This window comes from Bombyx mori, chromosome 9 (assembly GCF_030269925.1).
Source record: "Bombyx mori chromosome 9, ASM3026992v2".
Taxonomy (NCBI): domain Eukaryota; kingdom Metazoa; phylum Arthropoda; class Insecta; order Lepidoptera; family Bombycidae; genus Bombyx; species Bombyx mori.
The window spans coordinates 13,855,353-13,882,575 of NC_085115.1; the positions used below are offsets into that span (position 1 = coordinate 13,855,353).

Consider the following 27,223-nt stretch of genomic DNA (forward strand, 5'->3'; position numbering starts at 1 on the left):
CCTTGAGAGGCTATTTCAGCTTCGCCCTAACTTGTGTAGGTGAGCTCGTGGGGCTCAAACCGGAGTGTTGCTAACACTGACCCTAGCAAGAGCAGTGCTTCGCAGAATCTATCACCGGATCGGAAACGCGACCCAATAGAATATCCGGTGAGAAAGTTCAAAAAAGATCAGTTATGTGTTAATGATAATAATTGAAATTAGTTGTACGGTTTTTACTCTCATGCAATGCAACTGAGGCTTCGTAGGAGGAACTTCTAAAAAAATTGCATAAAATCGTATTTCTTTATCTGGTTCTTATAAATAACATAATGGACGACCGTTGTATTAAAGTAAAGACATGTAGACATCATACAAAAATAGTTCAATAAGCAAATATCACGTAGTTGCGTAGTCGAATGGTTAGGGTTGAGATTATCAACTTTTATTTATTTTCTGATCGGCGTATTTCTTAGTTTGTCGTTTATTAAGGCTACATGAGAATGAAGTTTCATTTGAGAAATTATATGTTGCATAATAAGAAAAGAAAAAAGAAGGGAAAATGTGATAACTCTATTATCATCATTTCAAATATTCGTTATTTATTTATTTCTTTTGTATTTAAATAAATAACGAAATACATTTAGAGCAAATATTCTACTAAAATTTCGCATTTCTAGAACCGAGAACAGTTTTGTGTATTTATTTTGAGTATTTATCTTATACCTTTAAACGATTTTCATAAAATTTATTATACAGGAGATTTCGGGGGCGATAAATCGATCTAGCTTCGATTTATTTTCAGAAAATTTTGTTTTATTCGTGTTTTCAATAATCAACTTTTCCCGACATCTATTGGCGAATAATAATACTATTTTTCTTAATTGAGGGCAACTAACCGCTTTAAAGACACAACAAGAGGGCGCTATCAAAAAAAAACCAAGCAAAGCTCGGTCATCATCTAGTTAACATTATAAACGTAAGGAGCCGATTGACAGCCTCCTTCTATTGGAGATGTTCGCGACACTGAACTGATACTCACAGTCAGTTATGCGCATTAGTGTTGTTCGATCAGAGCCCAACGGGTCCGGAAACCAGCACGAGGTGCCCGTCAAACACATGCCGCGAACCGCGGCGCCGTATGTACTTTTTTAACAAAATATAGTCTAATCACTCACCGGATGACTCACCTATTCTTGAATTACGCCGTATCACTTAGGAAAGGAGGCTTCAGGGCTGGGATTTGGCAGGAAAATTATGGATGGCAAAATCGTAGCAAGACCGTCACACATGTGGGTATCGTCCCGTTCGAGAAGCAAGCAGAAGTGACAGATGTCAAGTCGCGAAGGCACCGAAATCGCGACCCGTGTTGCCGTGGTAAAAACTCAAAAACCCACAGATTGGTATCGAACAAGTGTCCTTTATCTATATAAACGTTTGAGATTCTAACTGGGACTTAAGCCTTTGTCCTGTTAGGCTAAGAACATCTTAAATGCTGTTAGCTAAGTAAGGTTTAGTTGCGATGTCCTACTTAATGTCGTATTCAAAAATAAAAAATTAAAACAAACTAAAAATTTTTTTTGTCGCAAACGTATTTCAGTCGTCGTGGCCTAAAGGATAAGACGTCCGGTGCATTCGTATGTAGCGATGAACCGGTGTTCGAATCCCGCAGGCGGGTACCAATTTTTCTAATGAAATACGTACTCAACAATGTTCACGATTGACTTCCGCGGTGAAGGAATAACATCGTGTAATAAAAATCAAATCCGCAAAAATTATAATTTGCGTAATTACTGGTGGTAGGACCTATTGTGAGTCCACACGGGTAAGTACCACCGCCCTGTCTATTGTACCACCGCCCTGTCTATTTCTGCCGTGAAGCAGTAATGCGTTTCGGTTTGAAGGGTGGGGCAGCCGTTGTAACTATGCTGAGACCTTGGAACTTATATCTCTTGGCGCATTTACGTTGTAGATACTAAGGCGTAAATTTCGACGCTATCTTGAAATATGCGTTTCAATTTGTTGCCCAAAAAAAAATTCATTTCGATACCTGGTTCAACCCTAACACACAGCCTCAAGGCATCTACGTGCTTTCCCTAGACCCGTACGGTTTACTGCCCGCGGCTCATTCTCAAATCACACTCACATATATTTATAGGAATTTTATATGGCCGGATTTATCTTGCAAATAAATTTCCTAACAATTATTATATCCCCTACATAAAAACACCATACAAAACGCTTAACAACAACAGGCACCGATTTAATGGCTTAAGCAGGTGCTGTGAATATTGAGAATTAATTTTTTTAACATTCAGGTTATATTTGACATTATCAAATTGAAATAAACAGTTGAATAAAATATCGTTATTCTCGAAGGTTCTCGTTTCGTTTTCATAATATTGCCATCGTTCTAATCATGATCTAAATGATATAATTTCTAAAGCAATGCAATACAACAATGGATGCCTATGCCAGCAACGAACGTCAATCGATAACAATTGTATGCAATGCGGCGCGTTCTGATTGAATTGTACATTGTAATGCGTTGTGGTACAAGCCAGAGACATATAGAGATTTATATACTAGGAGTGAGTTACTAGAAACTAATGGGGCGCAGTCACAATCCTAAGTAAACACGTTTTTCCAATACCTGAAGGGTGGTAGGAGGATGTTTCTAATAGTCCTTGAAATTAAATCCAATCGTGCCAACCGAATCGACTTCTACGGCGAAGGAATAACATCGTGTAATAAAAATCAAAACCGTCAAAATTATAATTTGCGTAATTACTGGTGGTAGGACCTCTTCTGAGTCCGCGCAGATAGGTACCACCACCCTGCTTATTTCCGCCGTGAAGCAGTAATGCGTTTCGGTCTGAAGGATAGGGCAGCCGTTGTAACTATACTGAGATCTTAGAACTTATATCTCAAGGTGGGTGGCGCATTTGCGTGATGTCTATGGGCTCCAGTAACCACTTAACACCAGGTTGGCCACCAGGTCGTCCACCAGGTCGTCCACCCATCTAAGCAAAAATAAAATCGGTTTATCGCTTTAACGTTTAAAAAGACATCGCCCAGCATTAGTACTTTTACCCCTAGCTATTCGTTGGTAGCCTCAGAGACTATCCCAGCTACGCCCGGACGACATTGGTACTTTTGTACACACTTTGTTGTCCTAGGTCTCCGGCTGGTGTGAAAGACTGGCATGTTGGGGCTTTTGAGTATTTCGGAACCCTCTGTGTTTGGGGTCTAGTAAGGGAGGCTGAAAAAATCGCTGTGTAAGCTCGCACTCTGAGAACTATGCTGGTTCTGGCACAGTAAGGCATCTTGTTATTACAAGTTGGTGGCGGACTTTGTGCGGATTTCAAACAGCACAGCAACCGGCAAGCCCGAATGAACCCCAAAGATATCTGGTTCCATGTCCTTCGGGAATTCGGGCTACAGAGAGTGATTCGCACAGTGTAAAAAGTGTCACCTTGCCCCAGCTTGAGTGATCAGGGTAGAAAGTGAAAGGTCACACTTTTTTTTTAATTACTTAGATGGGTAGACGAGCTCACAGACCACCTGATGTGAAGTGGTTACTGGAGCCAATAGACATCTATAACGTAAATGCGCCACCCACCTTGAGATATAAGTTCTTAGGTCTCAGTATATGTAGTTACAATGGCTGCCCCACCCTTCAAACCGAAACGCATTACTGCTTCACGGCAGAAATAGGCAAGGCGGTAGTACCTACCCGTCCGGACTCACAAGAGGTCCTACCACCAGTTAAAGATGTATCTGGAAAACCAGCGTTTTCCATCGGAAAAAAATTACACGTTAAACAAAACCTTCAAGAAAGAAGAATAAGATGGTCAATGGTGGTCTAGACGTACAGTTTGACCTGAATACATTTTGTAAAGTGTTACACGATAACGTTTGAAAACAGGCTACATGACTAGTCAAAGCCAACCGCAGACAAAACCAGCAAAACGCAAACCCTGGCGCGCTATCCGTAATCAAATTCAATCCAAACACGACCAAATCATGAATATTCATAGCGCACCTATCGTAAACCGCCATGTCCAATACCGGCTGTGTAAGCGTGCATAGTCGATTAATTAATTGCCGGCCAGCATTGTACACCATACGGGTCATAGACACGGGCTGGTCGTTAAGTTTTACGATCGCGCCAGATGTACTGGTACACTGGTTGTTAATGGCCGCGTGCGTTCTCGTCGAATTCAAATTTGGTACTAGAGGCCTCTGTTATACGCTTCTCAACTTGAGGTATGCTGAAATTCAATTTTGAAATACGCTAATTCTAATTGAAACTAACAATGAAATGGGGAAAGTATGTTGATTTCTATTGTGAAAGATGTACAGTCTTACTTTCGTCGTAAAAAACAATGGGAAAATAAAGACGCTAGATTAAACCGTAAATAAATTGAAAACTGAATTAAAATTGAAAATTTGAAATGGATGGCGGGCGGGGCATGTCGGAGTCGAACCGATTAAAAACTTCCTGTCACTCAACAGCCTGAGCACAATAGCATGTCTTTCTTCAGACGAGGTATTCGAAGAGTACACAGCACTAGGCAGCGGCTTGGCTATGTCCCTGGCATTTCTAACGTCAACGAACGATGGCAATTCACCATCGGATGCGCAATAAAATGTACAATTATTATTATTATTTATTGCTTAGATGGGTGGCCGAGCTCACAGCCCACCTGGTGTTAAGTAGTTACTGAAGCACATAGACATCTACAACGTAAATGCCGCCACCCCCTTGAGATATGGGTTCTAAGGTCCCAGTATAATTACGACGGCTGCCCCACCCTTCAAACCGAAACGCATTACTTCTTCACGGCAGAAATAGGCAGGGTAGTGGTACCTACCCGCGCGGACTCACTAGAGATCCTACCACCAGTAATTACGCAAATTAAAATTTGCGGGCTTACATTAAACTTTATCATTTTTCTGTCGCTCTTAAATTCATATCAATAAAAAACTTTCTCCAGCCACAAGAATCTTGTTCACAACAATTTAATTACAATCAGCAGCGTCGAGCGACGCTTAATACCGAATATGATTGCATAACTACCTCTCTCATAAGCCCGACGAAGTTATAAATTAATAACTTGCTTACAACTTGCAGGGAAATAACTGTCGGTGAGATAAAATTATAATCGATTTAAGCTACGCTACGGTATGAATGAGTACTTTGGTATCCGATGTACGAATGGTATTGAAAATATATTCGTATTAGGTAGTAGAGCATTTTTTGAGCCCACAAGGGTAGGCACCACGACCCCGCGATTTGCAACTATTTCTGCCGCTAATATCACAGTAATTCGTTCCGATTTTAAGGGTCGTAACCGTTGTATTATAGACATTTACGTTGTTGATGTCCATGGGCTCCACTAACTACTTAACTACAGTTGGGCCGTGAGCTCGATCACCCGGCTAAACAATATAACATGAAGCAACATAAAGTACGCCACTCCTAACTCAAAACTCAAACCTTACACTGCTATAAATTACAATCCTAACCCAAAATCTATTTACAGGAAACTTCCAAGGTGACATTGCGATCCCGGATTCAGATCTTTATAAAACGGCGACTAGCCCTCCGGTCAAGATCGACAAGTCCTTCCAAGAAGAAGTTGAACGACTGAAGAAGGAGGTTCTGCTCGAAGGTCTACAGGTCGAGGAGGAAGGTCTTCCGGATATATTAAGGAAAAGGACAAAACAGCCCGTCCAACTATCTCAAGACAAGAAGGGTTACAATGACGCGGCACTTATGAGTGAGGTAAGCAATTAGATTTGGAAAGTTATATATATTTTTTTCATATAGTTAAGAAGTAGACTTGAATATACTGAGTTCGTTGTTTGATAAAGATAACAGATCAGCTGTATGTCTTTTTTCGTCTTCTCCATTTTCTTCTTTTGTAGAAGAACGGTAACGACCTCATGGGTCACACTCGGTGCTAAGTGATTTACGAAACCCGTGACTTTTTTGTAGCAAAAACAGGCACTATCGTGTTACCTGTTCGGGGCGAATACGCCTTAACACCACTGAAAAGATAATATTCTAGAAATTTCCAGAGACATAAAATGTGTTATGTGCCTGTAAAACTCTTGATGAAATTGTGTATTTGTTAATTTTGTATATTTTCATTGCAGTCACTACCAGAAGGAGTAGACAAGTCGCTTGTGCTCAAAAACGGCAAGCTACTTCCAGAAGAAATCCTAGATAACAGTACAGAATTTAACGAAACCAAATCCGATGTGCACATTGCAAACAGGTCCAGCGTAGAGAACATTTCCGAATCTGAGAGCCTAGAGCAAGACGGCGTACTGGTTGTAAACATATCTACTGACAACATCCTCAATTTGGACGAACTGTATCCTTTTATTCAAATATCAAATGCCTCAAGGAAACAGGACGAAAAGACAAATAAAATCCAGAGCAACAGCCGAGAAATAACAGGAGATTCAAACAATATACAGTTCAAAGACATACCAGAGAACGTGACGATGGCTCCTGCTCCCACAAATGGTTTTTTATCGAACAGCGACCAAGACGACGAAAAGGAAATCAATAAAACTGAACGGGAATTAAAAGTTAAGAATATTGATTTATTGAAACCCACAGAAAGCTTGCAAAATTTGACTCTCGAGAATCCAGGAAGAAGGAATCGAAGAAGACGCAGACACGGCAATCGAAGAAGGTATCTAAAATATTATAACTTACAGTCTTATTTTCTGTAATTTCTTTCTTTTCGTCTTTCTGTAATTTCTTTCTTTCGTCTTTTCTTTTTTTGTACTGATATTTTTTTCCAACGTGTCTGAATGAAAAACCTACTCAACTCCTTTTAAATATCACTTATGGATTACATCGCTGGCTTATATAGAATCCTCCGTGCTTGCCAATTGATGGTCGAAAAAGATAATTGTGACCAGTAACTTCTCCTTCCATTAGCAAGAGCCTAGACTACGTAATGCATCGAAATTTCATGATGCATGAGTTATTGGAACTCATACCACAAGAACTGTGCCCCTGCTCAGCTTTAGATATGAATTCAAATTCTCTGTTGCATTGTAATGACATTATTTCTATATTTCAAATTGGAACGTGGGGATGGAACTGCGAGACTATTTGGGACATGATTTATGTATGGGACGATATAAGTATGAAAATGAAGTGATAATATTCCTACAGCTGATGAAGTAAACAGGAACCACAGCTCGCGGTGGTCATATAGATATTAACATCTTTGCTCATATGGCCAACTTAAAAATTTAAGGCCATACGAAATGATTTATAAAGACCTTATAGACCACAAATTAAGGTACAAATTTGAAGATGCCTTCAAGTGTACAATTAACCATTAAATTAAAAACTATGGTACCATACTCCAGACCATACTAAGCTCCAGAAGCGTTATTGGCTTGTGAAAAAGAAGACATGGCAAAACTATTATTAAACGTCAAGTTACTATCAAAATTTATAATATATAGGATAATTTTAGTTGGTTTAACTTCTTAACCAGGGGACATTGCGCTAAAAGCGTCATTAATATTGCAAAATTCTCAGGCAGCGAGAAACTCGTAGAAGATTTTACCGTTAATATTTCATGAGTGTTCAAAGTTTTGGGAACCTGCCTATGTATTGGTTTTGTAATGGGCGCGACTCACTAATAGTTGTCTGATGAAATAAATCTCGCTTGGGGCAGCTCAGAAATACATCTCTTATTCTGCTTCTTTTGATCACTTCATATACGAGCTTAAAAGTCGTCGTTGCCTAAAGGATAAGACGTCCGGTGCATTTGTATCTAACGATGCGGTACCAATTTTTCAAAATTAAATGTTCACGATTGACTTCCACGGTGAAGGAATATTCAAATTCAAATTCAAAATCATTTATTTCAACTTAGATGTCAGTATAACACACTTGTTGAATGTCAAAATATAAATAACCATGTTAACTCTACCACCGGTTCCAAAAAAAGGCACAGTCCTGAGAAGAACTGGCGAAACAAACTCAGTGGGCTTTTTTTTTTGTTTGTATTTCCTAAATTTTTTTTTAAATGAGTAAATATATTTACAATAAACGAAAAAACAAGTCAAAAAATACAATTAAAAAAAATTAAAAAAATTATGAAAAATGAAAAGGCCAGGACCGAGCGCCTCATTCCCACGTAGTGCCATCTAGTAAACAATCCTTAACTTTATAATATGCCTTGTTGCACAAACGTTCCTTGACAGTTTTCTTAAATCTATGAACAGGTAGTAATTGAACGTTTTGTGGGATCTTGTTGAAAAGTTGTACACCCAGCCCCCTAAAAGAGTTGCTTGTTTTCTTAATTCGAGCCGCCGGCAACGCAAGCCTAATTAAATAACATCGTATAATAAAAATTAAATCCGCAAAATTATAATTTGCTTCATTACTAGTGGTAGGACCTGTTGTGAGTGCGCACGGGTAGGTACCATCACCCTGCCTATTTCTGCCGTGAAGCAGTAATGCGTTTCGGTTGAAGGGTGGGGCAGTCGTTGTAACTATACTGAGACCTCAGAACTTATATCTCAAGATGGGTGGCGGCATTTACGTTATAAATGTCTATGGGTTCCGATAACCACTCAACACTAGGTGGGCTGTGAGCTCGTCCACTCATCTATGCAATGAAAAAAAAAATCTGTGTATCGTGAGCCGTCCTGCCCATTTCTGACGTGAAGGAATCCCATTTTACGGTTTGCGTGGCTGTACAGACGCTTTAACAAAACAGATTTGAGACTGCAATATCATTTTTTCATAGTTTGTTTGTTTCATAGTGACTGTTACGTAATTTTCATCAGTCGCTAAATATACAATTTAAGCACATATATATATATATATATATATGAGTCAATATGAGATTTGATACGATATGACTATACGACACGACGACATCCAATTCCTTCGTTTTTAAATAAAAATAAAAATACGTATTCGAATAATTTCCACGGCGTTTTAATTCCGCTCTCATTCACATGCCAAAGGATCTTTTCGTCCTGTGAATAAGGCTCGTTATCCTTTAATTGCAGCGACCGAACCGCTTGCTTCAAGCACCGGTCTTTTCGTTGACGATGTAAGGATTCGAGCCTTTGATGTTTTCAATGAGTGTAAATGTTACGTTTGCAATTTCATTTTTTTTTATTTATTGCTAAGATGGATGGACGAGCTCACAGCCTACCTGGTGTTGTTGTTGAGATATAAGTTCTAAGGTCTCAAGTACAGTTACAACGGCTGCCCCTTCAAACCGAAACGCATCACTGCTTCACGCCGGAAATAGGCGTGGTGGTGGTACCTCTCCGTGCATACTCACAAGAGGTCCTACCACCAGTGATAACGCAAATTACAATTTTGCGCGTTTGGTTTTTAATACACGATGTTATTCCTTCACCGTGCAAGTCAATCGTGAACATTTGTTGAGTACGTATTTCATTAGAAAAATTGGTACCCGCCTGCGGGATTCGAACACCGGTGCATCGCTACACACGAATGCACCGGACGTCTTATCCTTTAGGCCACGACGACTTCAAACATACATATGATTAAATGTAATTAAATTCGTGTGGCATTAAATGATACGGAACCCAGGTCTACTCGTATTTCATGATACTAGTATTCGTTATAGCCAGAGTTTTCTTTTTGTACATGCTACTATTTTTAGGATTTTAAAATTAAAACATGTATAAAACTGTTGTTAATTAGAAACACCAAGATGAAAACTAACAGAATTAAATAACTTTTCAATTCATTTTCAATGTAAATAAATATGAATAAAATTGTATAAATATGTTTTCAGTAGTTTAAAAGAAGCGATGCTTACTTCATTTACATATTTAATGACAATGGCATTCGAAGAGTTAATATATTGTACTCCAGCCGCGCATCCGAACTGACACGCAATTTTTAATTTATTTGTAATTCGTTATTCGTATAAGTCGATAGTGGATGATGTAGGATTAAATAAAGCGGTTTATAAAAACTTTTTACTTTCCATTTCGTGTTTTATTTACTAATAATATTTAAATTACGTACCCTCAAAGCGTTTTTAAAATCTTCCTAATGTCTTAGGCTAAGTTCACATGACCGCGCGGTACAAGATCAATCTAAGCAGTGTTTATTGTTCGCATAATCGCGCGCTGCCGCGCGGTACCGCTCGGTGCGCTGCGGCCAGCGCGCGATTTCTTGTACCGCGCGGTACAGGTTCTGCAAAACTGTATCTACCTGTTCAGCTGATCCGCGCGGCTTGAGACGGACAGAAGCATAGATCAAAGAAAAATGAGTACCAAACGAAGACGATATCGTCTCTATCGATTTTAAATAGTTTTCAACCCAATCACATAAAAAATCAAAAGATACAACTGACATTAAATTAGGTAGTTCAAGTTTACAAGGGCAATAAAAAAAAAAGCCAGACTCTCGCGTGTACATATTCTATCATGTGAACGGTTCCATCACGCGGTGACGCGCCGTACCGCGCGATCATAATAATAATATTATGAACTTAGCCTTAATGTAATTCGTCGCTATTAGCGATGTGCCATCTATCACAATTAAACATAGCGGTAGCCGCCTACCTGGCCTCATAAAAATTTGTTATGCTGTATTTAAAATATAACAATCGATAACTTATAGATAAATAACCACATAAATACTCCTTATTTCTTAAATAAATCTCTCCTGTGATAGGCCGATCAGAATAATAATAAAATACAATAATTATGAGTGAGTTCAAAATATGTTTCCACCATGGAAATTTATTGTTTATATTATATTATATTGAATAAAAATAAAATGAAAATAAGCGAGAGGCATGAAATATAATATAATTTTTATAAGAAGATTATGAATTATTAGAAATGGTTGCGGAAAAATATAAGCCGGCTTAGGTGCTAAATAAAGAATGGGAAATAATGGAAACAAAAATAAACATGTTTGGAATCTTATAAATATAAATAATATTATTAGAACAGGAAATCTTTACAATAATTTAATTGCTTTATAATTATTTATACAGGAAGTGCTAGTAGGATTTTCTTATTTTAATCAGAGAGTTATTAAAAACAACAAAGAAAAGAAAAAAACAATGTAAATATAACAACTATTTAAATAAAATTTACTGTCACATTTTAGCCATAATTTCCTTCATGGATCACTTTTCTTTTGACTCTAAATGTTATAATTTAAAAAACAATTACGTACGTAACAGTCCTTTGATTTCACTTGGACTATGAATGTACACCGGTGAACTGAGATACAAACAGAGCAACTAACTGCCTACCCAACCAATAGTACCGTTAACAGTTTTTCTTTTATTTTCATTTAACACTTCGTATTCGCTTTAGTCTATTTTTTTCTTCACAGACTAAGAAACATAAGTTCGGGCGAAAGGATTTCACCGAATTCACTAAGCGAAGGACGCTCCTTAGACGACCATTTCGCGAGAAAGAAGTTTTTTCGTCACCACAAGAGGCACAGCGGCAGCAAAGAGTACAGGAGCTCGGAAAGGAAACTCGAAGTACCGGAACACGAATTTGAAGATAAGTTCGAAGTGAAACCGCCGCCGAAAAATCTAACGGAATTCGATCCGTTTAAAGACATGGTCTTTCGGGACACCGAAGAAGATTTAATGATGGCCGAAAGTAACCAGTACAATTCCACCGGGGTGATTATACTAACATCAATAATGAATGAATGAATGAATGAATGAATGAATGAATGAATGAATGAATGATTGATTGATTTATTTTATATCAGACAACAACATATGTGTACATAGTATCATTGAAACATACTTAAAATTAACAAAACCAATCAAAAAAGATACATTTATTAAAAATAATTATCAGTTGAATACATTTTAAATATTCCATTCAACTGATACTTACTTCGAACCAACCACCATTATAATTATTATTATTATTATTTAGTCTGCCAAATTTTATTTAATATCAAACCCATTTAATTTCGTAATGAAATCGGCAAAAGCCAAAATGCTGTTAATACTCAAATTAAATATGGCCTGATTTACGTTCTACAAAAAAAAAGCATCCCATCACTCTGAATTTCTTGGAAATTTACTCTAATGCAACGAAAAAGAAAGAGCAATAGTATGCATATTCATAATAAGTGACTAATAATATTATCATTTAGGTACTCTTCCACTGGTATTACTATTCTCTGCTAAAATGCTCAGCTATTTTTAAACAGGAGACATACGGTATACCTTCCAGTATTTTTTGTCTCTGAGCATTAATTCTTAACCCTTGGCTAACATCTTCATCAGTAATCTTTTTTGATGAGACCCGACCATTTTCCCTTTAGCGATAGTGGTAGATAAACGTTACTTAAATTAAGCTGATCAATTTTATAATAAACACTCAAATGTAGATAACCTTTAAGCATATTCTGCAATACTGCAAAATAATACCAGCACAATATTCAAACCTCGCAAAAATTAATTCAAATCCAGCGATACTGTCACTAAATAACATCGATTAGCATTACTGCAGTCCGACCGTTTAATTGTTCTGCGTCAGCGTAGTCGTCTCTTAATACTAATCTGCATAATAATACCGGGCTGGAGCCAGGGTCTTTGCACTTGGCCAATTACGCGAATTAACCTACTTACGTTGAATTTTATCTAGGGGATCTTTAGCTCCAATTATCTGTGGCCTTGGACGATGCGGATTTGCGTTTCGTGGGCACGCTTTTGGGAATTGTCTGCCATCACAATTTACTCTAATTTACTCTGAGCGTTTATTTTTCTATTAATTTTGTGTTTAAGGGTGTTCAGGGTGATTATGAGAGATTTTTGGGTTTAAAATTTGATGTGAAATGTATGATTTCAATCGTGTTGTACTCGTATTAGTTACTGTTGTACACAATCGTCCCTCCTTTCAAATTGAAACGTTCGCGACAAAAGTAATTAAGCAAAGAGGCCATACCTATCCGTGCGAGGTCAAAAGGCATGTCATTGTAATAGGTTGAATATCATAAAACTCTATAACATTAAATCGATTCTAAAGCATTTCATTCACGCACACTTCATTAAAGTTTAGCAAAAAAAGAAAAACCCTAATTCGTCGACCCCTCAATTTCGTCAATCACTGTACAAAAACAATTCCCACAGAATTTCATTGTCCATTCATTCCCCGTTACACTAACCCGGATAATAATGAGAGTGTTATCGTGACAGCCTAAAAAGCGACACCGCACGATCCGGGCCGCCACAAACCGTAAGGAACGTATCTGGGACAACGGTGTCATTCCTTACGAGATAGATGGAAACTTCAGTGGCGCCCACAAGTCATTATTCAAGCAAGCTATGAGGCATTGGGAGAATTTTACTTGCGTCAAATTTGTCGAAAGGGATCCAGAAGTGCATAAGGATTACATTGTGTTCACGGAACGGCCTTGTGGGTGAGTAGAATAACTATATCTGAAGTGGAATTTAGCGGGTTGCGATTAGAGTTTAAATCTCAATCTTATTACATTTTTTTGGTATTCGCATAGCAGCGTGAGGTATGGATATTATTACGATATTAGTAACAAGCATGCTCATTTAATACAAAACAGTAAAAGTAAATGATAATTATAATACACTGACAAACTTACGTAACGTTGCGAAAATAAGACCACGTTGTAGTCATACTTGTTATGTCATCTCAGACTAGAATGGAAAACTCTAGGAAAATTATTCAATTCTGTAGTGTAAAGTGAAAGTATAACAATAAAAACGCATAAGAAAATTGAGTAGTATATTTTTAAGCTATTGCATAGCTTTTATCGCGGGCTTTAAGTGCGGCGACCGAATCAAGAAATTCCGTAACGAAAATAAAACCTAACACATTCAACACGTTGCGCTTTTGTAGTATTTGTGAATAAGCACGCGGCGTGACGTCGCACTACATGTGCATCATGAAAAGTCTGCCCATCTCTCTCTCGCACTAGTTTTAGTGAAGGAGACAGTAAATGGTTTGCTTTTGTTAATGTTTATAAATAATAAACTAAGACCACGCTATATTAAATTATTGTTGTCTAATTATAATTGCATAAGTTGATAAAAAATGCTATGCAAAAGCTTTATTGCGGCAGTCCCCGAAAGCCACACGTTTTTTTTTAAATGATGATGTTCGTAATGTGATGATGCGTGGGTATAACGGCCTTGTATGATGTGGGAAACGCCCGTCATCTGTCTTTAGTTTCGATTACGTCTTAGGAAATATACTATTTAACACGCTTTCATTTGTTTCCGTTGCGGAATCTTTCAAAGTAATTTTCACTAAATTCAAAACGTCCGACCAACTTGAAAATCTGCACACGTACTTAAGGTACTTTCTCGTTCGCCTCTAAAATACGTCAAGCCGCCAGAAATTATTCAAATTTATAAAAAAATAACAATGTACTTATTTCGGTTAGTAAGTGAAAAGTGATTTGTTATTCGCGAGGATTTAATGAAAATAAATAATAGTTTAAAAAAAAACTTAACAAAATACACTTTTATAGAAAATCCAACTAAAAAATAGAAAATAAATTTTAATAAATTTGAATTGAAAGTAGTGTAAGAAAAAATGATTTTATTGTAAAAAAAGCGTGGGGACCATGGTATCAGTAGCTATAAATATTTTATGAACAGATATGAGTAGAAGGGTTATTTTTATATAATAATATCCTGAAAAGCACCTGTAAAAGCTTTCTATAAAAGCGTATTTTGTTAGTTATTTTAAACTATTCTTTATTTTTCATTTTTTAGTTGAATTTCAATTTTTTCAAATTTTTTTAAAATATTCATTTGTCATCGTACCTTAACTAGTATACCAAATTACGAGAATACGTCTGAAGCTAATAAAAGCGTATTAAAAAATCACTTTAAAATCTGCGACGCGAGTGTGTCATTAAAACGAGAATATCAACTTGAAAACAACCTTTAAATAATCATGAAAGAGTGAAATCAGTCTGACCTTTATTTACCTGAATCTACAAACCACTGCTTCGTAGCTGCTGCTCATTCGTCGGCAAAAGGGGCGCAGGCGCCCAGGCTATATCAATTGGGAAGAACTGCGACAAATTCGGCATCGTGGTTCACGAGCTGGGCCACGTTGTCGGCTTCTGGCACGAGCATACGAGGCCCGACAGGGATAACCACGTGCAGATCATACGGGACAACATCATGCTCGGTGAGTTTATACCTAAGATTGGCTAAATCTGGTTGTAGCATCAAGAAGGCTATACCTAGTTTTAATAAAATGAAATCGGCTACACCTAGGTTTAAACACCGAAGTGCGGCTACACCTAGTTTTAGCCGGCTAGAACTATGTGTAGCCGCATTTCGGGTATTTTTTTTTTATTGCTTAGATGGGTGGACGAGCTCACAGCCCACCTGGTGTTAAGTGGTTATTGGAGCCTATAGACATCTACAAAGTAAATGCGCCACCCACCTGGATATAAGTTCAGTACACCGGCTGCCCCACCCTTCAAACCGAAACGCATTACTGCTTTACGGCAGAAGTAGGCAGGGCGGTGGTACCTCACAAGAGGTCCTATAAAAATGATATTAAATTTTGAATCCCCAATATTAGTGTCGATAATAAAAATAACGGCAACATTATGAGAATAACGATAAAAAAAACCATCTTATATTCTTAACATTCCAATGATGCTTAAAGAAAAAGTCATGATATAACAACAATATTACAGTAATGTGTTTATTTTGAAAATAGAGGGTAGTTAACAACATTCGCATTGCGATAAATAACACTAATCGTCCGTGAACACCGAATAATTATGCAAAATGTTCGGAAATAATATAATGACGATAATGGATGCGATAATCCACCCTAAAATTAGTTTTAATTGTGTCTGTATTGCTACATATCAAAATTTAAAGGATCAAAACACTCGAATAAGGGCACTCAGAACGAAATGCGTGGCAATAGCGCACGTACAATGACTTACTCGCACACGCCCGACGTACTTGACCCGAATCCATTTGAAATGTCCTAAGAAATCTTCACAGCTGTGATGTTACACCGTAGCGTGTAGTTTCAATGCACGACAAATCCGTGAACATTGAAATTTTTTCTTTTTTTTTCCTACCCATGCTGATAGCCATAGAGGCTATATCAGCTTCGCCCTAACGTGTAGGTGAGCTCACGGGGCTCAAACCGGAGCGATGCTAACACTGGCCCTAACAAGAGCAATGCTTCGCAGAATCTACCACCGGATCGAAAACGCGACCCACTGAGAAGTTTCGTTGAGAAACTCAGTGGGCTGTGTCTGTGGGTTAATTCACTCGTCGAGACCTTCGTCGTAAGCGACGAGGAATATTAAAAGTGAACTAGTCTCAGAACTGACAGATTTAAAATCAAAGCTCCTTAAAAATGACCCTATTTTTGTTTATTAAAACTATTTTTAAGGTAAAATTTTATTACAGTTAATTATTTTCACTTTATTGTTTACGAAGTTTGAAATGCTCATCGTGGTCACTCACGGATGACTTAGATGTTTTTCACCGATATTTAAATTTCCTTTCCGGTTTTACTCTACTCGTATCCAACGCTCGGCCGGAATTTGCCAGTTATCATATCATTACCATCAGTCGCAGACATACCGCTAGATATAGGTTTCTATCTAGGATCGCGATAGTGTAGATAGTACTCGTACTCAACTGATTCTTGCGACCGTCAACAGCTCGTTGGTAAACGTTGTGGCAAGGTCTTCATACTTTATTCAAACTATACAACAAATATCAGACTTCGGTGTCAATGTCACACAGCAGTCGCAGCCGTCGTGTCACCCGTGACGTCTGACGCATAATCTCGCCACGCAACACGGAAAAGCGACGCTCTTCCTGTTTATTTACATAACATTGTAAAGGAGCCCTTACGATTGCGAAATATCTTCAAACTATTTTATGCATGACCAAAGATTTTTATGCGTTCGGTATTATGATGATTCGCGAAATATGGCTAGACGCGCCAATGTTCGGAGTTTGTTGGGTATTTGCGGGATATGTCCACTGCTTCTGTGTGATCAAGATTCACGGCGTGGTCCATGAAAAAACTGAACTGAAATTAATAGAAAAACACCAGTAAGCGTAAGGATTTTGATTCCGATATCCTTCGGCGCAGTCTTCTTTTTTAATTTTATTATAGCTCCAACAGTATCCTGAGCATGATCGCAAGCAGGCTGGACTGTATATACATGGGTCGCTGTGGTGCCATCTCCCATGGGATGTTACCACAGTAATTCATTGTGATGTAAATATAACTACTAACATAGGTCTAAGTCTTATTAACAATTTATATGAGTCATGGATACTTGAAATAAAAACATTATTATTATTATTATTATTGCTTCTATGAGTGGACGAGCTCACAACCCACCTGGTGTTAAATGGTTACTGGAGCCCATAGACATCTACAACGTAAATGCGACACCTCAATCTCGTGAGAAAATTCGCACAATAATAATGAGGACTATAGCGTTATCACCGGGCCTATCACGGAATTATCCGGTTAAATGTTACGGTCATTACCCGATTACGTAATCTGGACGTTTGTCCTAAATCCGTAATTTGATAGCGTTCTCGTGTATTTAGTTAGTCGAAACTTGGCGTGTTAAAGCATTGTTAGGCAGACTTCACCGATTTCGGTGTCATCTGTAATACACAGTATTATTAAATTTTATTCTTGTTTATCTTTGTTGGATGGACGGGTGAACGAACTCGCGTCCCACCTGACGGTAAGTGGTTCCAAGTGCTCATAGACATTACAGTGCGAATGCCATCAACTACATTGAGGGGCAAGGACAGTTTCCATTGCACGCATCACGGCTTCTCGTCAGAAATAGTGTGGTAATCGTAGTAATACATATTCAGACACATAGTAGGTAACACATTTTCTTGATTTTGTTACACGTAGTTTTATTCTTTCATTGTGCAAGTCACTTTTGAACGAATGAATTAGTTAAGCGAGCGATTTATTTGTAAATTTGGTATCTGCCTGCGGGATTCGAACAATGGCATGATCGCATCGCTGGATTTACACCGGGCGTCTTATCTTTCAGGCCACGAGGATTTCAATTTCAATACGATTCAACAAATAGAAGGAAAATTTAAGTGGGTATTTTTGTAATTTTTTATTTCGGTTTAGACAGACGAGCCTACAGCTCATTTAATGGCGAGTGGTCACCGTCATTTTTGTCAGCAATGCCAGGACCAAACATTTCGGAAGCTTATCGTTCAGATATCAAAATAATAATAATATAATACGTGAAGCAAAAACTTTGTATCCCTTTTTACGAAAATTTCGCGGACGGAGGAGTATGAAATTTCCCACACTTATAGAGAATATAGAGAAGAAATGCACAATGCTAATATATTTTTAACATAATGCATAAAAGATACATTAAATCAATAAAGAAAACATTACACACACTACATACCATGTATTTGACGCACACACGCATGCATACTATTTATTGTCAAACTTTTGTTGTTGGCGTCTGTTGTGAAATTGAGAATAAATTAAACAATGATTGTCTTTGTTAATATTTTTTATAGTGTAGTCTTGGCGAAATTTGTGATTATAGAAGTATAAAATACAATCATAATAGTGTACAAACTTACAATTCCAATTAATTATAGTCGAATTTCGACTACTGCGGGACCTCTAGTCAAAATAATAACACAATTTTAATACAAAACAAACGTTTATAATATCAGGCGTGACGTATGCTTGTTCAATATGCTCGTCTCCACGATGACAGTATTAAAGCTCCGCCTAAAACTAATATCGCAAAATTAAATGACAATATTGAAAGGAATTTGTTAAACTAATAAATCAGGTCATTGTTTTAGAGAGCGCAGATAGTTAAAATACCAAGGAGAAATACTTCAGACATGTTCCGTTCTAAATGTAAAACTTAACAAGGGAAATTTCACTTGATTTTCTAGCGGTTAAAGCTTAAGTTGGCTTGTTCGTAATTGAAAATAGCGAAGCTTCTGAATACCGCTCAAAGTTTCCGTAGTTGACGTTGTAAGCTTAGAATAAACGTGTTTAAATTTCAGTTTTTGAACAATGAAAGTTATTGAGTTATTTTTGTTCGTATCGAATTAACTTTTAATATAAATATTGTTATTTACCAGATTCTTATCACGATTCTTGCCTATTCGCGTAACTGTGCTCACAAACTTAGGTACGTACTTTTGCGGTAGGCAGCGGCTTGGCTCTGCCCCTGGCATTGCTGAAGTCCATGGGCGACGGTAACCACTCACCGTGTGGGCCGTGTGCTCTGCCTGCCTACAAGGGCAATAAAAAAAAAACGCCAAGACCGCGGGTAGATTGCCGATTATGAATGGAATTTTTACTATCTACCCTCTATCTGGTGCGTTTATTGCTGCATTATCTTAATATACCATGTTAGAGCTTAAGTTGGTAAAAAATATAATGTGCAATGTAAAAGTGTTTTTGCTGCCTATACTAGCTACAAACTTATTGGCAGTAAGGCGTATTATATAGCAATACGAGTAGCTACTACCTACTGATTGTCTTCATAGACAAAGTCCATTGATATTCTCGTCGGATCTTCTCAGTGGGTCACGGTTCCGATACAGTGGTAGATTCTGCGAAGAACTCCTCTTGCTATTTTTTTATTTTTATTGCTTAGATGGGTGGACGAGCTCACAGCCCACCTGATGTTAAGTGGTCACTGGAGCCCATATACATCTACAATGTAAATGCCGCCACCCACCATGAGATATGAGTTATAAGATCTCAGAATAGCTACAACGGCTGTCCCACCCTGCAAACCGAAACGCATTACTGCTTCACGGCAGAAATAGGCAGGGCAGTGGCACCTACCCGCGCGGACTCACAAGAGATCCTACCACCAGTAAGAAGGGCTAGTGTTAGCAAATTCTTTCAGGTTGAGGCCGTGAGCTCACTTATCCGTCCGCGTGTAGCTGGAAAAACCCCTAAGGCTACCACCGAATAGTTTCGGAAAAAAACTGACTAATTAAAGGATAATCGTTTTGTAGATTGCAATTGAGGCTTCGACATCATGACATCCGAGGATTACTTGGCGTCACTTGGTTAGAATTTGTCGTGGCCTAAAGGATAAGACGTCCGGTGCATTCGTGTTGAAGCGATGCACCGGTGTTCGAATCCCAGGCGGGTACCAATTTTTCTAATGAAATACATACTTAACAAATGCTCACGATTGACTTCCACGGTGAAGGAATAACATCGTGTAATAAAAATCAAACCCGCAAAATTATAATTTTCGTAATTACTGGTGGTAGGACCTCTTGTGAGTCCGCACGGGTAGGTACCACCCCGCCTACTTCTGTCGTGAAGCAGTAATGCATTTCGGTTTGAAGGGTGGGGCAGCCGTTGTAACTTTACTGAGACCTTAGAATTTATCTCCATATGGGTGGCGCATTTACGTTATAGATGTCTATGGGCTCCAGTAACCGCTTACCGCAGTACCGCCAGTAACACCAGGTGGGCTGTGAGTTCGTCCACTCATCTCCTCCTCCTTGCGTCGGTTTCCTCATTACTGAGGGTCGTGGTCATGGCCTTGAAACAGTTTAAATGTTTCTCTGTCCATGACTCTCTTGGGATGTAATTGTGGTGGGTTCCCACGTCCTTCCACATCAGTATTTCTAAGGGATTTAGTCCTTCACGGCAAACTGGTCCCGCTCCGGGTTTCTAGTTGTATCCGGGGGCTGGATTATTTCCCGCCGCCCAGTGCTCGGCGTTGACGTTTTACGGTAGGAATGTCCAGCTCTACTCAACCCTCCTCTTTTCTCATCCGGGCTTGGGACCGGCAATGGCAGAGTTAAACTCACTCATCTAAGCAATAAAAAAGGGTCATAACTTTTCCCATCCACCAATACAAAAGTGTCTATTAATTAACTGAGAATTCAATCGAAATACCGTTTACGACAGCAACAGCTGTTCGCTCGCGAAGCCCACTGACTCGGGACTTACACAAGATTCGTAACTTTAAAGTCTTCAACTCAATTCCAATTATTAATAATTATTCGTCGAGTTTCAATTTAATTTCATAAATGTTACTGTAGATTTATACACAGAATTTACCAAATGAAATCTCTTAAATAAGTAGGTAGGTATGTTCGAGTCGATTTGATGTAAAGTTGTTTAAGAAGAGAATTGAATTCTTATGGCTATTGACTTTCTTGGTAATGCAGGGTTTTAACTATGCGGATAGTTGGATTTTTACCCGTGCGTGTCGTAAATGGCGACTAAAAGATTCAGTGAATAATCAGAAGCAACCTTCTCTGAATGTTATCAGCGTACTTCAATTGTACTTAACCACTTAACACTAGTTGGACTGTGAACTCGTCCACCTATCTAAGCAATAAAATAAAAAAAGGTCAACCAGCATTTACTGCTGGTATGATCGCACGGGTCATATCAGCCATAGGTACCGGTCATACCTGCCATTATTCGAAAAAGCGTCACGACAACCTTCTTGCCGCCTCTAACTACATATCCAAATAAGGCGATGGGGCCAAGCAAAGCCGTCGTTGCCCTAAACATGTCTTGTAGGATCCCCCGGATCCACTCTCAGTGGTTTTAGGCCCTTCAAGCACTGGTCACAGCTCTCAACGAATTCGTCGATTACGACAAAGAGTTAAACGTGCATCCTAGCGCATAGACACAACCCACTAATTTTCTTGTCGGATTTTCTCAGTGGGTCGTAAGTCCGATCCGGACGTAGATGTAGCCTCCACTCTCCAGCTCCACTCTTGCTTCGGCTAGTGTTAGCAAATTCTCTCAGATTGAATCTGTGAGCTCACTTTGCCGTCCGTACGTAGTTTGCATAGTCCTTGGGGCTACCAGGGTTTAGGTAAAGAACCAATCCCGCCAGTCATTGAGCCGTCGAAACAATCATTCGTTTGGATTTGAAGACACAGCCGTTTCAGACTGTGAATTCCTGTCTTAAGGGGCTTCAGTAGACATTTAAAAATCACCTGGGCTAAAACATCCGCCTACGCAACAAAAAAACATCATCCAATCGATTACCGCTAATTTAATAAATATTCCTTCGCAGGCCAAGAATACAATTTCAACAAGCTAACAGTTGAAGAAGTAAATTCACTAGGACAAACGTACGATTATGATTCAATAATGCATTACGCACGAAACACGTTCAGTAAAGGATCATTTTTGGACACTATCTTGCCGTTGGAGGTGCACGGAAAGAAACGACCAGAGATCGGGCAGAGAATCAAACTTAGCGCCAGTGACATAGCGCAGACTAATCTATTATATAAATGTGCCAGTAAGTATGCATGTTCTGGAGGGTTTTATGGTCAATATGACTTGAATTATTTTATAGTAATTTCACTGTTTGAAGTAAAACTCCAAATAAAGGTTGCTAATTACTATTTTGACTACTAAAAATTACAACAAACACAATTATTGATCGCAACTTAGAATTACCATTCAGCCTACCTCTAGCGTGAATGTTTTAATATGTTCTGGATTGAAAGTTGTATCAATTAAGACTACAACGGGAATGATCAGTAACGTAAAATGTGTCCACCTTTAACAATAGGGTATTTTTGGCATTGAACCGCAAAGAAAAGTTAATAAAGAACCCACCTTTTTTCCAATCCGCAAATACCCGTTTTCATAATAATGGGAATAAACCCAAGTAATAACTTTTGCTACAGAATGCGGCAGGACATTATTGGGCAACTCTGGGTGGTTCAACTCGCCTGGCTGGGGAACCGAGCCAGCGCCCACAACACCAGAACGTTGCGAGTGGAGGATCGTGGCTACTCACGGAGAAAGGGTCGTGCTCAATATCACTGGTGAGTCTAAAATGAAAATTTAATTATCTTGAGGATCTGTTTGCTGTGGTGGAAATTCTGTAAAGTGGCTCAAAACACTATAGGAAAGATTTTAAACATAACATAATTGAAATGTCAATAGTAGCATGAGGTCTTTTAACAAGTGTCTATGTCAAAGCGTTCATACATATACATACAAGAAAATATATATTTTGTAAGTATTAGTCGCTGGCACATCATAGACATCGTTCGAATTCCACCACTCAGCTTAAGATCAGACCAGACAAAGGCATAAATGATTCGCGATAGAGGCAGGCAGGGTACATACCCGCGTGTGTTCGCATTTTCTAAATCCTGCCATCCATATCCATATTTTGCGGGCTTTTTATTTCTTTAACGTAGAAGTCGTAAGCACCTGTTAAGTATTTCTTTAGCAAGAAGTTGTATAGCGATGTAGTCACTTCACTAAACTATTGAATGTACCATATTAAAGACGGGATCTGAAGTACTTAAAGTGCCATTGGACAGTCGGCGCTCGATCTTAGCAAACACTCGACGAACTATCAACAGTGCTCTTTTATGTGTTGTAGCTACAAAGTTTGCTATTAACTTGTTATTGTACGTGATAAACTAACGTTAAGACGTCATGCACTTGGCTTGACTATAATTTGAAATGTTTAACTACTGTTGTAACTTGAATTGTAGTAATGCTTTAAGAAACGCGAAGTCAAGGTACACTGAAATGTGTTTACATTGCATTTTGGACTTTGAAACACCGAAATGCTTATCTAAGATGAAAATCAATTAAGAGATTAGCCCAATTGTTCCCGGATGGACAGGTTATGCTAGACAACGAAAAGTTATTTTTGCTGACAAATTCATGCATATTTGATAGATCGTTTACCTTCCAATACGATTCAAACTTCGGCTTATTGTCTTATGAATGGCATAGGCATTAATAGCTTTAAAGTATAAAGCACTCACCGGCCTGCCCGTAGCTGGAATTGCCCCTTAGACTACCAGGCTAGCGTGGAAGCAGAAAAAAAAAGAATGTTTAAGTACGGAGACATTAAACTGTAAAATTTTAGTTAGTCAAAGCAATGTAATATTTCCTTCAATTTAAGGATTCGGTGCAGTTTTTTAATACCCTATATTAATGATCTTTACAAGACGCTCATCTCTCTCTGATAATAAGGGTTCGAATGTAAACAGCTTGCAATATAACAATGTGCAGAAGAACATACCTTTTTGGGTATCCTCGAAATGTTTGCTAAGGACTTCGATTGTCCAATTTCAAGAAAAGTGGCCACTCGAGACACGACTCTCGTTTCCGAGCACCGGTTTGACTAAGCACGATATTTATCTACTGTACTAATGTATAGAGCATATATGTATATATGTTGAAGAATGTTTGCCATTAAATGTTTTGAGAGAAAACTGTTCCTTGGTGAAAATGAGTAAACACACATATACTAAGACATAAGTGTCGTTAATAATTTATATATCGGTAGTGTGTGTGCTGATAGATATAAAAAAGTATTATACAAACAACTTCGTAGTGAATGAAATTAGGTTCAATCGATTAAGCTACTAACTATAATTTGTAAATGACTGGACCAATTTGACTATATTTGACGATTGAGATGGTTGTCTGAATCTAGTTGAGGCAACATTTTTAAATAAGCATCCCCAAAAAATTGGAAATTTGACAAATATGTGAAAAGATCACTGGTAGATTTGTAAAAATTGGGGCTAAGCAATATGTTGGCTTAGCTGATCCGTAACAATCTTTGACATATCAAATAAATGTAGAATCGTAGGCAAAAAAAATTGGTACAGAATAGTGTTAGAATAACTGGATCTATTTGGAAGGAACACGTTCTGAAATATTTTTTAACACGACGCACCCTTTTGCTTCACAAGCATTCAACATTTTTACATGCGTCTGATTCAAGCAGTTTTGTTATCTCTCTTGCAATCATAGCTGTCATGTTATCCTTTTTATATTCCTATTTTGAAGAAGCTTAGCTAATTTGAATTAGTGAAACTTCTTAATTTAAAATTATAGGCAATGAAATAACGACTGCGTCATTGCGATTAGCCAAGTCATAGACACAATACATGCTGAATTTTGATGTATTTTTGGTCGAGTACTTTCTGTTTGTGGCAAATAGTGATTCAGCTTCGGACGCCTCTGAAGCAGTACAATCAATCATATATCTTAGATAAAAAAAAGTGTGACAATAAAATCTTGCCCCTTTCTTACAAAAAATTTAATTTATATTTCGTATCGAAAAGCAATGTGGTTCGCGCGAGAGATTCGAAGTGATTTTTGAGCTGTTTGTTGAATTTGAGAGTAATTTATAAATTGACGTGTGTTTGCGAGCATTTAGCATGTAGCAGTTTAATTTTGACATTGTTAATGCCATGAACAATGATTACGTTGTAGGCTTCTTTTGTAATGTGTCAAGGATGTCGATTGATGATGATTCTGACTCATATATGAAGATTCAACGTGTAGTGTTAGACTTGATTATGTTTCATAAAGGCAACCCATGCCTATCAGCTTTCATATTGCTGAAGGTTTTGTTCTCGAGGCTCCAACTACACAAGCACATGCTACAACATTTAAGAGTCCGTGAGTTCATCTTCGGTGTCCAGTAAATAACCTGTATTCAACACTTAGAACACTTAAAACACTTAAAACACTCAAAAACACTTTAAAACACTCAACAAACACTTTAAAACTTTCAATTCGCTTGTTCCGCTTCGCTTCAGGTGATCCGTTCGCTTCGAGTAGTTCCGATTACTGACTGACTGCATGCCATCCTTACAGCGCTTTTATAGCCGATACCTCATCCCTAGAATTATCGAGAATAGTCTACACATCTCTAGTAGTAGTTTCCGATATTTGTCAATAAATGGCGTTGTACTTCTCGAGCGTTCTAGATCCTTCGATATTCGTTCGACTATTCGGCGATAGATGGCGTTACTCTTACCGGAGTAACAGTATTTTACAGTGGCAGCTCCCTTTCCGTAAAGTAAATAGTAAAAATAGTGTCCCATTAATCTTCGTCAAAGTAACATCTGCCGCCGAGACTATTAACTCTATAAACCGTTCGAAACGAAATAAAATGCTCCGTCAGCCTGACCAGTTCTGTAGACGTGGCGTTATTTATTACTTACGATAATTTATACGGTTAATTATTCAGAAGTTTTCGATATGACAATGATTATAGTTAATTGATAGGGCGCGAGCTTTAGAGCCGGATCCTTAGAATGCGAACCGTCGACAAATCGACTCTCAATGATGCGTATAGAGAAGAAGCGTAGGAATATCGACTATTTTCTATTCTATTACCCTTTTTTTTATTAATTAAATACAGTCGTGTATTTCGACGAACGAAAATCCGAACGAAAATATTTGCAGTAGGCAGCGGCTTGGCTCTGCCCCTGGCATTGCTGAAGTCCATTGGCGACGGTGACCACTCACCATCAGGTAGGCCGTATGCTCGTCTACCTACAAAGGTGATTAAAAAAAAGAAGAAGAAAAAAGGAAAATAACTAAAATTCTGTGCACACTTAATTAATAAGGTACCTACCGTTTTTCAAAAGTCAGTCCATAAGGCAGTCCGTCCAGTCCATCGAAATATATTTCAAGGTCACGGACAACCGAAGGAGACAGTATGAATGTCAGGAATGAACTTTCCTCTCCTGGTGAAATTGGAAAGGTCTCCGGGCCCCCAGTAATCCTTCAATCATAAAAAAAAGAATGAACTTTATTCATGTTAAATGTTAGCTAGATTTGATAATTTCAAACATTACAACCATTTAATCTCTAGAATGGACACCACGATCTCTTATGAAGCTTTGTGAGTAAATTATCTTCAGTTGTCATTTGTCATCCTGGTACTAAGGTACCAAGATACCCAGTACTTCCTGGTATTAAGAGTTTAACGACCCCCACACCCATACACTGATGGCCTCTGCTATAAGATTTTGACTCCATACAGAGGAGGGCCGTTCGGATTGTCGATAATCCCGGTCTCACGGATCGTTTGGAACCTCTGGGTCTGCGGAGGGACTTCGGTTCCCTCTGTATTTTGTACCGTATGTTCCATGGGGAGTGCTCTGAGGAATTGTTCGAGATGATACCAGCATCTCGTTTTTACCATCGCACCGCCCGCCACCGGAGTAGAGTTCATCCATACTACCTGGAGCCACTGCGGTCATCCACAGTGCGTTTCCAGAGGTCTTTTTTGCCACGTACCATCCGGCTATGGAATGAGCTCCCCTCCACGGTGTTTCCCGAGCGCTATGACATGTCCTTCTTCAAACGAGGCTTGTGGAGAGTATTAAGCGGTAGGCAGCGGCTTGGCTCTGCCCCT

The 27,223-nt window shown here is 38.4% G+C and overlaps 1 protein-coding gene across 3 annotated transcripts in view; it reads left to right on the forward strand.

Moving 5' to 3' along the window:
- The window catches only part of LOC101736902 (tolloid-like protein 1), a 138,908-nt gene that overhangs the window by 90,573 nt on the left and 21,112 nt on the right, over nucleotides 1-27,223 (forward strand). For all 3 annotated transcript variants that reach the window (XM_021351230.3, XM_012694771.4, XM_038012762.2), the window contains 7 exons: nucleotides 5,526-5,767; nucleotides 6,142-6,689; nucleotides 11,372-11,672; nucleotides 13,206-13,429; nucleotides 15,008-15,186; nucleotides 22,091-22,321; nucleotides 22,716-22,856. In XM_021351230.3, coding sequence (XP_021206905.2) covers nucleotides 5,526-5,767; nucleotides 6,142-6,689; nucleotides 11,372-11,672; nucleotides 13,206-13,429; nucleotides 15,008-15,186; nucleotides 22,091-22,321; nucleotides 22,716-22,856 — 1,866 coding nt within the window. The remainder of the gene's footprint in view (nucleotides 1-5,525; nucleotides 5,768-6,141; nucleotides 6,690-11,371; nucleotides 11,673-13,205; nucleotides 13,430-15,007; nucleotides 15,187-22,090; nucleotides 22,322-22,715; nucleotides 22,857-27,223) is intronic.